Source organism: Acinonyx jubatus, chromosome E2, assembly GCF_027475565.1.
Source record: "Acinonyx jubatus isolate Ajub_Pintada_27869175 chromosome E2, VMU_Ajub_asm_v1.0, whole genome shotgun sequence".
NCBI classification, from domain to species: domain Eukaryota; kingdom Metazoa; phylum Chordata; class Mammalia; order Carnivora; family Felidae; genus Acinonyx; species Acinonyx jubatus.
In genome coordinates this window covers 35,538,113-35,553,984 of record NC_069396.1, presented here as the reverse complement: position 1 = coordinate 35,553,984, position 15,872 = coordinate 35,538,113, and the positions used below count along the sequence as shown (strand labels likewise).

Genomic DNA, 15,872 nt, shown 5'->3' with positions numbered 1-15,872 from the left:
TTGTTTGCAAATGCTTTGTCATCTTTATTGTTCTTACCAATGAGCAACTACTAAATATTTATTATGTACTATCAATAGTAATAGTAATAATAATATATATTTTAAATTATTATGTTCCATCCTTGTGTATCTCTTATGCATCTCAGTGGTCTTCAACACATACTATGCAATTAACTGGTAGTCTAGTTAAATTCCTAACTTCCAAAAATGGCACCAACAAAGAATATGGCAGAGGGTAGAGAAAAGAGCTGAGAGTTGCTTCAGCAGAAGGCAGTGAGATTGGAGCAGTCACAGAGCAGGGATCCTTGTGGCCTGGCCCAACAGGCAGGGATATATGCCTGGCTGATATCAACTGGGAGGGCTTCACGTTTTTCCTGTTTTTTCCTTCTGAGAGACATTAAAGGTATCCCATGAGGATGCATCACTGTTGTTTTGCAAAGCAGCCTTGGCAGAAAGAAGGACTTTTATCTTTTGATTATTTCCACCCAACTTTTTCATCTCTGTACCTGCAATAGCCTTGTGGGTTGTCTTTCAGAGAAGTGTATCAGGGGAAAGATAATGACATATTTGAGTGCAATAAGTTAGCCACTTTAAATCTTTACTGCTGTAACTAGACGTTTCTCCCAGTGGGTTGGCTACACAGTCCCCCTTTGGGAGACAAAGTAGCATGGGCAAATGAAGGCACATTCTTTCTAGCTGCTGAGTTGCACTGTCTCTGTTTGTTATTAAGTGTTCGCCGAAGGATTTAAGGATAAAGCATAGGAATCTGCTGTGTAAAACTAATTCCCTAGCTCTTCCTAATGGTGTGTAGAGTTCTGGTTCCCTAAGGCACAGTATTATTCCATGATTTTCTTTGGTTTGCATAACTAGTTTATCTGAGTTCTTTTCTCACAATACAGTAAATGAAAGAAATGAGATGAAACTGTATAAGTACTTATTAAAAGCATCTGGAATTAAAAAGTAAAATAACTTACATATAAAATAATTAAATATTAGACCTTGGAAAATACAAGGCACACAAATAGTACTCCATGAATGCTTGTCTAAGTAATTACATTAAAGCTTCTGCAATAAAAAAAATATATATATTTTTTATGAACAACATTTAAATATCTATTAAAGGATACATTCTTTAAGAATAGGTACATGAACAGCATTTAAATATCTATATTTAAATATCTATAAAGAAGACTTTCTGAAATATATTTGTTAAATAAAGTGTGTTCTCTAATATATTAGTATGATTGAGTTATAACTAACTGCGTCCATGTATTTCAAAGTCAGGTTCTTCTCTGTGCCCTCCAATCACAAGGGATTGACTGCAAAATAAAGGAAATAGGTGAAAGTGTCCTTCCTGGGAAAGAAACATTTCTATAATAGCATATCTCAGCCCATTTCTTAAAATGAATTGTTTTTATCCTATTTGTTTTTTGCATAGATCTAGTATAATGAAAATAATAGTGTAGCAGCTATTGTATACAGTATGCTTTAAGTACTTACCTATTTTCATGTTTACTACCTAACCACATATGTAAGAGCAGGCCTCTTTTTTAGGAATCTGATCATGTCACATAATCTTGATGGAAGTAATTATATCAGCAGTTTAGAAAATTCAGATGGCCTTTTCTTCATTCCCCTTTGAATGGGTCAGTGCTGTTAACAGGAGCATTGCCATGAGAAGCATGAGATGATTTTACTTCAAGAGTTATTGATTCATGCTTCTCCTCTTTTGTTCAGGTGGATCATCCATGCTATGGAGTATGAACTACAGATCCGTGGTGGAGACAAGCCAGCCAGAGACTTGTATCAGCTGTCACCTAGTGAAGTTAAACAGCTTCTGTTGGCTATTCTTCAGCCTCAACAGAATGGAGGGTAATGAGAACCTTTTATTACCCATAGAACATTCTGGATTTACAGTAACATCATACTTGGATATATACACAAAATTAATAAGATAGTAATAAGAAATAAAATGCAACAGAGTATCAGAGGTCACCTTACTAGGTAGACAGTGTACATAGAGATGCTAATTAAAATGTCTATCTTCAGTTGTGATTTTCTGTTGATTTTAATTTTGTATTTTTTTCAGGTATAGTTTATCAGTGTTTCTTAATTATTATTATTTTGTGCAAACTGTAATGCTCCATACCACTTTGCTCAGTTCCCTTTCTGAACCTTTGTAGCACTCACCATCTCCTCCCAACATTTTGGCATGAAGATTTGCGTTTGGTAACATTATTTAAATAAGTTGCCTGGGACTCTGTCTCTCTAAATAGACTATAAACTTCTTCAAATGGGCTAAACCATTTGATAGACTTAACTTGTACTAAGCTTAGAATAAGAGCAAAACAAGTACTTATGCAATGTATTGAATTGATGAACATTTTATTACAGAAAGAAGTTTAATATAATTATTTAGGCAAGCATTTATTAGCACTATTTGTGTGCCTGATATTTTCTAAGGTGGTATAGTTATATGCCTAGAAAACAAGTCTTCCATAAAAGCAGATTTGAGCAAATGGAGAGACATCTTTGTTCTTAGAGAGGCACACTCAACATTAAAAAGATACCAGTTATAAATGTAATGCAATTCCAAAAAAAATTCCAACAAACAGTTTATGGAGTTAGACTAGTTAATACTAAACTTCATATGGAGAAACAAACATGCAAGAATAACCAGAGGACTTGCCCTAACAGGGAAACATACCATAGAGCCTCTGTGATAAAAACAGTGTGAAGCTGGCACCTGAACGCATAAAGAGGCCAGCTGAACAGAATGGAAAGTCCAGAAATAGACCTAAACACATATGGAAATTTAACAGGTGATAAAGGTGATGTCTCATATTACTGGGTCAAGGATGGACTTTTTAAATAAATAGTGATGGGACAACTGGATAGCCATTTAGGAAAAGATAAAATCAAATCCATACTTTATACTATACACAAGAATAAACTCTAAATAGATCTGATATCTGAATGTAAAAAATGAAACCATACCAGTTCTAAAAGAAGACATGGGTAAATTCTGCTTTAACCTCAATATGGGAAAGGCTTTCTAACTCTGGCTCAAATCTAGGGGCATTAAAAGATTAATAAGACTATATAAAAATTTAAAACATCATTTTGCATGGTAGAAAATAGACAGTTTCAGAAGACAGCTGAGAAACTGGAACAAAACATAGACTATAAAGAGCTAATGTCCAAGAATTCTTAAAAACTGTGGGACAAAGAACCAATAACCCAAGAGATAAACAGGAAAAAAATACAATTAATCAATTCCTTTAAAACATAAAAAAAAAAAAATGGACCTTAGATATTTGAAAAGATGTTTGAACTAAGTCATAATTGAAGAAATGTAAATTAAAACATCTATTGGATACCATTTCTCATCTATCAGACTGGCAAAAGTTAAACAGCATGACAGACATTTGCTGAGGCTGTAGGAAAAGAGACACTCTCATACATAGCTGGTGGGTACAGCCCTTCTGTATGGGAATTTGGCAACATCTAAAACAAGTCTACATGTATATTTACCCTTTGACTTTCAGGAATCTATTCGGAAAATGTGCTTCCAACCATATGAAAATACATATGTATGCAATATTATTCATTGCATCATTGTTTATAATTATAAATTTTGGAACACCCATTACCGAAATGCCCATACATGGGAGATTATTTGAATAAGCTGTGGCGCATGCACACAGTAGGGTATGAGGCAGCTGTGAAAACAAGGAGAGTTGTCTCTGAACTGATACGGAATCATTTCTAGGCTATATTGTTACATGAAAACAACAAAATGCAAAGATCATCTGTAGTATGCTACTCTTCATGTAAGAAAGGAGGAGATTATCTCCTCATTTGTACGGAAGAAATACAGAAAGGTTAAATCAGATACTAAGGAGATTGATTACCTCCCTGGTTACCTTCAGGGAGTTGGGTGGGAACAGGGTGGAAAGAAAGGACAGCTGGGTACAGGGTAATAGGGCTGAATGAGAGAGTAGTAATTCCCTGAATATGCCTTTTTTAAGTAGCTCTGATTCTTAAACTTTAGTAATATTTTATATGCCTAAAATGTAAATAATTAAAATTAATCCAAATGTGGAAAAAAAATAAAACAATACGAATAGTAACAAATGAACCTAACTGTATTACAAATGAATAATATTTCCACCCTGAAGGGAGGGGAGAAGAAAAGAATTAACCCAAGTACCTTTGGAAAACATTTCTAGATACTATAAAGCTAAAGGAAAAAAAAAAGAGCTATACACAAATACTGTACTTATTAGTTAATAAGGTTTTTTTTTTTCCTCACAGAGGTAGGGATTGGTAATTTTGAAATTGCTGTATATATTGTGTAAATATATTTTGGGTAATGAGAGCCGGATTTCTCTCTGTCAGAGAATGTAGTTAGAAATGAGTGAAGGGGAAGGATTAGAATATACCCTGTAGTGGTGGATTGAAATTGAAAATGTCAGTATGAATTCATGGTTTTCACACAGATGGACAGCTACAGAAATAAACGTGGATATGTGTGTATATGTGAGTATACGTCCGTATCTTTTTTGGCTCTGTCCACTGAGAGGACCCAGAAGCAGTGAAACTCCCACAACAGTGAGCAAACCTAGTGCCCAGATACTGATTTCCAAATAATATTTTTTAAGAGGAACCAACATTCCATGGAAAAAATGTTTGATTCCAGGGCTGGGTTAAGAAAAATACAGGATGAGCCTAGAGCATCTTATGGTACCAGAAGTAAGATAATGCTCCAAAAAATTATAGAAATGTGTTAGAAGGATACTGGAGACATACTGGAGGAGGCTCAGTGGCCAAAGCTAGGATAATTTGAGCAAGAAAAGAAATAATAATAGTATTGAATAAGAACCCATAGGATAAATGTCCAAGAGTCCATGCTGATATAAATAGATAAATGGGATAGAAGGGATTCTTCTTGATAGTAGAATTCCAATTAATAAGTGTAGATGGAATGATGAAAATAGAAACTCATCATTAGACAAATACAATAGTAGTAATTGTTGCAAGCAAGAACCATCAATGGATGCTCAAATTTAGTGGGTGGAAGTAGGATGAGAAATGAAAAATTTGTATAATTTAAAAGTATTTCCACTCAAGATACTTTTTAATTGCAAAAGAAAAATATTAACTTTATAATGAAGAAACCCAGTTGACTCTACCTTAGTCAAATGATCAAGGATAGCATCCCAGGAATAAGACACATCAGTATCATGTATTCCCTGACAATGATGTACTGAAAAGGCACAACTACTTCCAGGTATTCTTGCCAAAAATGCATAATCTAATTCTAATCATGAGAAAACATCAGATAAACCCAAAGTGAGGAATATTCAACAAAGTAACTGACATTTCTAAAATGTTAAATTCATGAAAGATGAAAGAAAATTGATGAACTGTCACAGATTGGAAGAACCTAAGGGGACTTGGAAATCAAATGCAGTGTGGGGTCCTGGATTGGACCCATGACCAAAACAAGGACTTTAGTGGTAAAATGGCATAATTTGAATAAGATCTGTAACTAATAGTATTGTGTCAATGTTCATTTCCTGGTTCTGATAGTTGTTATGTACTATAACAGACTAGGGGAAGCTGAGTATACAGGAACTTTGTGAATTACTTTTTGACTTTTCTGTAAGTCTAAAATTTTTCAAAGTAAAAAGCCAAAAAATAAAAACAAAAGAGAGGTCCTCAAAAATAATTCTTCATCTCCATTATGAGTATTCACACACTTCTATTTTGTTGTTCTAAGCAAACATCTCCTTTTCATAATATTAATCGTGACTGTATAGAACTCTGAAAATACCATTTTTTCTGGTTGCCATACAAAGGGGATAGGAAAAAAAAATCAAATGCAGAGTACTGGGTATTCAGTTTGCACACCCGTTATCCAAAGTAAAACATCACCAAGGAACCCCTACACCTCTGGGCTTTTTCTCTTTGGCATAGCACTGAACCGAGCCACACAAGTCTCGGCCTGCCAAAAAAAAATCTGTGCATCCAAAAAAGATGCCTCACTCATTTATGCAGTTTTAAATTTTTATTGGTCCTCTTCCATCAGAACCAAAATAATCTTTTTCAGTATACTGTCTCCTGCATAGTCATTTTCCTACCTAGAAATATTGTTGGTCACATACTTACCTTGTGGCTGATGGTATATTTCATTTGATGCTTGTTTTAATACCAAGTATAAAAAGTATATATCTGTTCCTAGCTTCACCTTTTGGAACAATATGCTACTATGTCATTTGTATGTTCTTTTCAAATTATGCAAGTTCTGCATCTTTAGCAATTTGTGAGTATTATATCTTAAAGATGTAATACTTAATCCATGGAAATAAGAGATCTAGAATTTTGGCTTATCACTATGGTGTGATTACTGTGACATGTAAGATTTTGTAGCTGATTTTTCAGCACTGGTACTTTGGCCATATTTAAATAGAAAATGAATGTAAAGTTTAAAGTTTAAAACAAGATATATTTCGTTAGATACATAATGCTTTTTTGAGTCTTCATTACTTATCAAATGTTTATTAATCATCTTTCTGGGAGGGGTATATAGGAGTGATCAAGCCATATGATGTCCATGCTTTCATGAAGTTTATATTTTATTGCATATAAGGACCACATGAAGTTATTTCAAAATTGGCTGTTTCTGTGTTTTTAAATGGAGCTTCTTTGCATATTAGGAAGTTATTTGATCACATAGTGAGCAACCTTATAACTTACTAGAGAATATCATTTTGCCTATTAAATTTTTTAAAATCTTGGGGATTTTCTCCTATCCTGCAAGCTCTGTTTTCACTATGAAATATTTAGTAACCTCTGTAACACATGGTAGATATGCATCATTGATGGATTTTGGCTTTTATTGCTTACCCTATTGGAACAATTAATCCATATTGAAAACCCTGCTCTCTACCAGAACAAGCTTGTTTTTCAACTCTGAGGCATTTTCTTTTGGTCTACAGATGTTGGCTGAACAGGCGTCAGATTGATGGGTCTTTGAATAGAACTCCCGCTGGGTTCTATGACCGAGTATGGCAGATCCTGGAGCGAACTCCCAATGGTATCATTGTAGCTGGGAAGCATTTGCCACAGGTACAGCCCCATTATATTTGTATCATTTAAAGGGACCTAAGGGCATAGGGAATTCTTTCCCCCTCTGCATTGCAAATAACCTTTCTGCTTATCCCGGTTTTTAAGAGTGTTTAAAGGAAGGGTATCCAGATACCTGAAGGGAGGAAATACTAGAAAGTAAGATACCTAATCAATTGGATTGGAAATATATTTTCCCAGTCTGAGTTACTTTAATTTTAGTGCCCCTCTATACAAAAGCCTTGCTTTACTAAATGGATATTTTGCTTAAAGTTTGTATTTAATCAAAACAATTTTGTGTTATTATATTTCAGATGTTTCAGGGAAGCTCTGTGTTGAAAGGAACCATGTGCCCAAACGTTTTGCCAAGCAACTGTCTTTCCCTTATTTATTAGTGAACTTAGGGTTTCTTATGTTGGCATTGCTATGAATGGTGGTACTTCTTTACCACCAGGTGATAGTGGGCTAGTGCTAGGGGACCTCACAATTGGTAAAACATACATTCAGAATACAGAACCAAATCAGAACTAAGAAGCAAGGTGACTTAGTAATGCTATGCATAAGGAAAGGACTATGAATTTCAGTGAATGTGAAAAGTGTAATAACTCATTAGGTCAGGAGATAATCATTTAATATACTCAAGATATAATTTACCTTTGGTCCAAATGAATTAGTGCCCCCTCCTTCAAATGGTTTCCCAAGTTATATGAACTGGCCTGCTTCTTTGATTTAGTTATTTTGTTGAATACTGACATCTAACTCATTCTGCTTATACACAAACATGAATAATTAGGCTTTTTGGAAATGGAGTACTGTATTTGTTCTTTGTGTTGAAACATCAACCAAATTATTTTTGATGAAGGTCTTTATACAAATATAGTATTCTTAAATACACATACCCACACTCATTTTGTTTATACACACACAAACACACACACATACATACATACACAGAGTGTTTCTGGAAGGACCCACAAGAAATTGGTAACATTCTTTTCTTTGCCTTAGGGAAAGGGAACTGTGGTTACAGGACACAGGGTGGGCTTTTCACTGAAAACCTTTTTTAACTGTTCAAATTTTGAACTATGAATCTATGACTTATTTTTTTTCATGAATAAAACCTGTTAAAAAGTATTTTTTATACTATTAACAAACTACTGAGTGGTTGTATTTGGTTGCCAGTATAGGTGCCCTGTTCCTTTCCCAGATGCTCTGTGATCATTGGGTGGAGCAGTACTGTCTCCTATGAGCAGGGAACAGGCTTCCATTATTCATGCTCTGCTTCTTCTGTTAGGCTTTGTGTCTACATACAGTGGACTATGGCAACCTTTTTGTTAGCTGCTTTCCCAGCCCCCACTAATACCTACCAGATTTTCATTTAATTGTCTGATTGCCCAGGCCACTTATATTTTGTCTCCTCTCTTTCCTAACATCAATAACAGCAGGTGCGTGTCAAGTATTTTTATATTATATATATATATATATATATATATATATATATATATATATACACACACACACACACACACACACGCACACACTTTCTTAGGTGCTCCTTTAAAATCCTCACAACAATCTTTTGGTGTAGGTACTTTATTATTCCCACTTGACAGATGAGGAAAATGAGGCCCAGCAAAGTGATTTTCCCAAGGTCATACATCTAGGAGTAGCTGACCCAGAGTGTGACACCTATCCCCTGCCCTATCCCCTGACTTCTAAGCCTTTTGTCTTAACTTTTCTGCTATACTGCCTACCCTAAGTTCTTCCAGAGAGTGGGAAATAAAGCAAGTTTGATGTTTCTTCTCTAGATTTATCATAGTTGCACAATAGCTAGGTGACTTTTCAAATGAGATATATTAAAAGGAAATTGATATAAAACCATGACAGGATTTTCCTGTCTGTAGCCCTACTAATCCCATTGCTAGACATATAAACAATTATAAATACTGTGTTCAACAAATGGGCTTCACTTTCCCCAAATTAGGTACTACCTGTAAACATTAATAATATGTTAGATTATATTGAATACAGAATACAGTAGATGGACCATAATGAATTACAGGACTGGTGCATTATTATACCAGGCCAAACAACTTTGCTGTTATTTGATTTCAAGGGAACTTTCCTGCTAGGTCCCATTTGGAGTAGTAAGTAGATACACATTGTTCTGAGGCTACGATTAAGTTCACTGTAAATCATCAAGGTAGAAGCAAATAAGTATGACTCATCATTTCTGCATCTCTCGTAATAAGTCTGGTGACTACATCTGCTTTCCAACATACAAACCTAACATTCAGAGCCTTCTCTTCAATCCTTTGAGAGTTATCCGCCATGCCCAAATTTGGATTTGGATTTGAGTTTATTTGCTGCTTTCATTTGGTTTGTAAAAAGTGAGTGGAAGACTATGCAATACTCTCATTTTAAATGAAATATAGAGAGTAAATTCTTTTAGTTTTGCTTTTTTTCTGTTTTCTTGCCATTTCTACATGTAATGTTGTTTTTGCTTATTTGTATGCATTTCTATGCTGCCAGCTCAGAAAGGATCTGCCACAGAAATGATGTAAATCAGTAGCAAGTGACTTACATGGTAAAGTGTGACAGCAAGCATAACTTCTTGTGTTAATTCTGAAAGCAATATGTACTCTATTTGTTGTCTCAATTTTTGGCTGTTCCTTTTGTGTATTGAAGTGGATTTCCAAGATAGCCCCTCTCTCTTAACACTTGTATAGTGAAGATAACCACTAAAAACAGGAGGTTTAATTTATCACAATAGTCAGCTGATTGGCTTCAGTAGTTTGACATATATAAAATGCAGTCATGTAGCTGAAAATGCTAAGGTTTTATAGAAACTCAAAAAGATTGTTGATTAGAAAATGAAATTCCTTGCTTCAGATTCTGTGTCTCCCTCTCTCTCTGCCCCTCCCCTGCTCATGCTCTGTTTCTCTCTGTGTCAAAAATAAATAAAACCATTAAAAATTTTTTTTTTAAAAAGGGGCGCCTGGGTGGCTCAGTCAGTTAAGCGTCTGACTTCAGCTCCGGTCATGATCTCACAGTCTGTGAGTTCAAGCCCCACATCGGGCTCTGTGCTAACAGCTCAGAGCCTGGAGCCTGCTTCAGATTCTGTGTCTCCCTCTCTCTCTGCCCCTCCCCTGCTCATGTTCTGTCTCTCTCTGTCTCAAAAATAAATAAAAACATTAACAAAAATTTAAAAAAAGAGAAAATGAAATTCCTCTGTTAGCTGGAAACCAGTGTAAGAATGCATGTTAATATTGAGTTATTGTTTTTCAGCAACCAACCCTGTCAGATATGACCATGTATGAGATGAATTTCTCTCTCCTTGTTGAAGATATGTTGGGGAATATTGACCAGCCAAAGTACAGACAGATTGTTGTGGAGGTTTGTATTTAGAAATGTAGATTGCTGAAGAAATGCTTTCTATCTGTTCCCTGAAAACTAACATAAAAGAAACTGCCCAAGAGACTAGGAATTCCACTCCTTACCTATCCCGATCTCCTCTAGTTGAGTCCTGGAGGATATAGCCATCCTTGACTCAAGTCAGAGTACGTGAACAATTCAGTGCCCTTCAATGGCAAGTGCATGAATGCCACTAAAAAACAGAGGAAGCAACCTTATCCTGTTTGCTTTAATTTCAGGGTTTTTTTTTTTCTGTTTAGAGAAATGGCACATGACTATTATATAAAGTTTTAATTCAGAAAATTACAGAAAAGAAAAAAATTCCCCACACCCAGTAGCAATAGATCACTGATGTTGATATTTTGAGGGACATCTTTCCAAACATCCTCTGTGAACAGAGAATACATGTAATTTTGTACTGTATCATTATTTTATATAAAGTTAAATGCTCAAATACACACACACATCCATGCACGTGTATACATGTGCTCTTTTGCCATTTGAAAACATTATGCTGAATACATAGAGAATTCCCATAATGAATGGATTTAATACATAGTCCATCTTCACTTTGTGTCTTTTTCTGGGTAGACTTTGTGTCTCTTGTGGGTAGGTAACATGTCTTAGTGATACAGAAGATCTCAGTAAATGCCAAACTGGTTGTGGCACCTGAAATGCAGCGTGTCTGGACCTACAGCCAGAGTGGAGTGAGATTCAATCCTATCTCAGATGTGCCAGGATTCAGAAACAGTATCAGCAGCATGTGGGAAGTCAGGCAGACTGGGGTCAGAAAGAGATGGGGTTATTGGAAAGGTGAATGCCTTCCTTGTGCTGTTAGCCTTTCAGTGTTTAGTGCCCAGCATCTGGGACCTACAATGGACATGGAGGTCCTTCTTGTTGACCAAAATGAGGGTCCCTTTGCAGAAGAAATTTTTCTTCAGAACTAGAGCAACACTTCATATTCTCCTGGCTAAATCCCTGCCCCAGGATTTTCCACATTTTGACACCTGAATTTTTCTGAAAGTGTTGCCTTTGGTTCTTTCAGGTTCTGTTTTGGAAGCATTTAGTTGAAGTACAGTCAGGAAGAATCCCAAATTTGGAATTATGAGGTCTTTTTTCCTGTTCCATATGCAAAGTAGGAGGCATAATAAAGATCAGAAAGTCTTTACCAAGCATTGTGTACTCAGACACAGTCTTTGTGTATAATGGTTTGTCATCTAAAAAAAATGTCAGTGGGGCACCTGAGTGGCTCAGTCAGTTAAGCGTCTGACTTTGGCTCAGGTCATGATCTCATGATCGGTGAGTTTCAGCCCTGCATCAGGCTCTGTGCTGACAGCTTAGAGCCTGGAGCCTACTTCAAATTCTGCATCTCCCCCTCTCTCTGCCCCTCTCCCACTTACACTCTGTAAGTAAGAGAGACAGGGAAAGTTTGAGAGAAAGAGACAGTGGAAGTTGGAGAGGGGCAGAGAGAGAGGGAGACACAGAATCCGAAGCAGGCTCCAGGCTCTCAGCTGTCAGCACAGAACCCGACGTGGGGCTTGAACCTACAAACCATATATCATGACCTGATCTGAAGTTGGATGCTTAACCGACTGAGCCACCCAGGTGCCCTAAAAAAGAAAAAAAAATTAAAATGAATGTTAGTACTTAGGATGAATGTATGAGATAGACAAACAATAGGATGATGCATTTAACTAAGACATGTAGACCAAATAGTACTCATATCAAAGAGGTCAGAGTTAGGTGTATTTTTAAAAACATAACCATACCCTGAGAAACTACTGTGATGTCACAGTATTATACTCATTTTAGGGTGCTGGGCTCCAAGTCATTTGATTAGAGGCTCCACTGAACTCTCACCTGCCTTCTTTGGCTTTGCTGCCTACCACCTCTTCTAGGACAGCCTCCGCTCCACTGGACACTGGTTTCAGTGTTTTGCCAACAAGGATTAATGCCCAAAGGCAAGAATGTTCAGGCACTTTGGGTGAAGAGGGCACTATGTACTACAGACAAGATTAGGAAAATCATTTTTCAAAGTTCTTAGTTTCATGTAAGTAACTAAAAAACATTTCTGCTCAGCTATAAAGATATATACAATGAAAAAAAATGTGCAGTTTCCAAACAGAATTTATGCTACTAGTTTTTAAGATTAGAAAGATTCCAGGAGCGCCTGGGTGTCTCATTCGGTTAAGCGTCTCACTTCAGCTCAAGTCATGATCTCTCAGTCCCTGAGTTCGAGCCCCGCATTGGGCTCTCTGCTGACAGCTCAGAGCCTGGAGCCTGCTTCAGGTTCTGTGTCTCCCTCTCTCTCTGGCCCTTCCCCTCTAGAGCTCTGTCACTCTCTCTCTCTCTCTCAAAAATAAATAAACATTAAAAAAATTTTTTTTAAAAGATTAGAAAGATTCCATTCACAATGATCCAAAAACCTGTCATCGTGCAGAACACATTATGGAATGTGAGGATCATCCATTAGTCTGACTAAAGAATGAAAACATGTCCAGGCTGTGTTGTTTTTATGGTTCATATAATTGGCTTTCAACGTCTGTCTCTTCTAGTTACTAATGGTTGTATCCATTGTACTGGAAAGAAACCCTGAGCTAGAATTTCAAGACAAAGTAGATCTAGACAAACTGGTGAAAGAAGCATTTCATGAATTTCAAAAAGACGAGAGTCGACTAAAGGAAGTTGAAAAACAAGTAAGTGGATAAAACAGCCTTTTATAGAGTTTTTTCATTGTCTCAACTCTTCAAAATATCCCTAATCTCTTATCATTTAACTTACAAAACAGATTTATAGAGTGCAAAATGTAGTACTCGAGGGGCAGGGAGGAAGTCTGGCTTATTTGAGGAATTAGTGGTACGTTTTAGTTAATTACTAGTCAGTTCAGCTATGAAGCTTTGACTAAAAAGAAAACTAGGAAGACATAAATTTCCTTTATATAGTTAGCAGTTAAAATTGTTTTACCAGAAAGGAGCCATAGATTCCAGAAGGCTATAAAATTAAATTCTGGGGAGGATGGGAATGCGTAACAGGCTACCTTGGTGCTGTGTATACTACTAATATAGTCCCTTCCAGGCTCTCTGTTTAATATTTTATGCTCATCTGTAAAAAGGTTCTTTAAGTAAATAAAAATTATCAGCAAAGAGAATACTGAAAACATCTGTCTTTGTTTTATATGCTGAAAAGATGCCTTAGGAAAATGAAAGAAAAGCTCAAGATTCTGTTTTCCACAAGGAAATCTTTCTGTGAATTTATTTTCCCCCCTAGGCTGACACTGATTCTACCTGTCAACTCTTTACAAACAAAAAATCAAACGACTTGCTTACTGTTTTCCTTTGTAGGATGACATGACTTCCTTTTACAATACTCCCCCACTGGGAAAAAGAGGAACATGCAGCTATTTGACAAAGGTTGTGATGAATTTGCTGCTAGAAGGAGAAGTCAAACCAAGCAATGATGACCCATGTCTGGTTAGCTAGTGAGAAAGGTATAAAAGGCTCTGTTGAGACATGTTGTCTAGTAGTGTGTTAAGTTTTGTGTTGAAACTTAGTTCAGGCCACCATTAATGTATGGACTGAGTATGTTGGTGAGGTGGTTGCCACATCCTTGGCAGAGCCACTGGACCTCTTGCACTCCATAGCCAATCTAATGGTAAGAAATGCTGTAACTAGGTGGAAAAAAGTTCTGATGATTATTATGCCAACTACAATAATAATCTTTACTGAATGATAGAAATAGTTTATGAATTGAAAGTTCACTACTGCATGTTTTATGATCAAATAACTCATCAAAATGAATCTTTGCTCTTTGGACTAAATTCCCACCTTACTGCCATTAAAATGAATTTGTCAGCTAGTGATGCATACTGGATATTGAAAGAATGATGAACTTAACTTAGTATCATTGTTATACTAAAAAAGATATTAAAAATCATAAAAGCAAATCTGCCAGCTAATGTTTTGATTCTCAAAAACTGCATTGTTGATGAAATTTTAGTATACAGAACTATTGTACAACTTTTACCTTATAAACATGACTATAGTTGTGTATTTGTGCTGACTTTAGGGGTTGGACTAAAATACAGTGTAATCTATACCTGATTAGACATTTTTCTTTGAGCTCTTACTAAAAATATGGCATATGTAAGATTTTTCAGAAGTATGGACTGTTAACCTAGTTTGTACTAGTAAAAAAAAATTGAAAATCATTAAATTTTACTTCTGAATTAATGAATATATCTGGATATATCTTTTTGTTCTCATGTTCACGATATTAAGTTTATTACTCCTGAATATTTCCATTTAATCGATCTGGAGATAGAATGGAGGAGAATATATGGTACCTACCACTACACATATTTTGCTATGAAATTTACTTAAGCAAACTTTAGTAAAACTAGAAAATAGATTAAACATTTAAGTTTTATCAATTTATTTCCTTACTGAATGTTATAGTACAGCCCATTAGTTTGAGCCATGGACCCAAGGAAAATCATTTTTCTGACCATTCTTATTATGGAACTATCACCTGAGAAGTAAAACTTGTTACACAAAGAATGCAGCCCATTTTTAGAGTCTTGAAAGGGCCTAAGAAAGATAGGACAAGTAGCTTCAGTAACAAGTCAAATTGATATCAAATAAATGGATGTTTCAGCACAGGGGAAAAATTGCAGAGTCAGGCACGTTTCTCATAACTTTGAAGTGTACTGCCTGGATCTCGCATAAAAAATCATATATGCACTGGTTGGCAAAATTGAGAAGAATGAGGTAAAATCTAACCTTATAGAACATCTTAAGGAGAGCGATATGACAAAGAAGATAATTGCTTCATAAATTAAGAGAGTTTATGAAAAGATAATAATGAACCTTGTTTATAAAAACAAGCATACAAAAAACCTTAAACTGGAAACCCATGGAGAATTGAGGACTGACACTTCATAGCTGGAGAAACTGGAAATAAGAAAAAAAAAACCCTGGAATATTTAATATTTGCTGAAACCTAATGGAAGGAAAGTGTTGTATTTTTAAGAATTTTTAAAAAGTCTGATAAGCTGAGCAAAGTTGCCATAAACCTGTCACTGTCTTTATTGAAATCAAACATCGAATGCAAATGTATATTTCCTGAATGAGTTTTAGTTTCCTGCTTATATGTTACATATGCAGAATTCTAGTTTTCCCATGTTGCTGAAGGCATTCAGAATCTGTGACATATGTACCAACTTTGTATTTAGATGAAACTCAAAATTTATTGTACTGAAAGATATGATGGGATCAGTAATCCTTGATGTACACCTCTACAGAAGCCAATGTCTGTTTTCTTTTTTTTTT

The 15,872-nt window shown here is 35.7% G+C and overlaps 1 protein-coding gene across 7 annotated transcripts in view; it reads left to right on the top strand.

Moving 5' to 3' along the window:
• The window catches only part of PHKB (phosphorylase kinase regulatory subunit beta), a 259,693-nt gene extending 244,917 nt beyond the window's left edge, over positions 1-14,776 (top strand). For all 7 annotated transcript variants that reach the window (XM_027044493.2, XM_027044492.2, XM_027044494.2 and 4 more), the window contains 5 exons: positions 1,738-1,872; positions 7,005-7,134; positions 10,420-10,527; positions 13,101-13,241; positions 13,887-14,776. In XM_027044493.2, coding sequence (XP_026900294.1) covers positions 1,738-1,872; positions 7,005-7,134; positions 10,420-10,527; positions 13,101-13,241; positions 13,887-14,024 — 652 coding nt within the window. In that variant the 3' untranslated portion in view covers positions 14,025-14,776. The remainder of the gene's footprint in view (positions 1-1,737; positions 1,873-7,004; positions 7,135-10,419; positions 10,528-13,100; positions 13,242-13,886) is intronic.
• Positions 14,777-15,872: the final 1,096 nt, after the last annotated feature.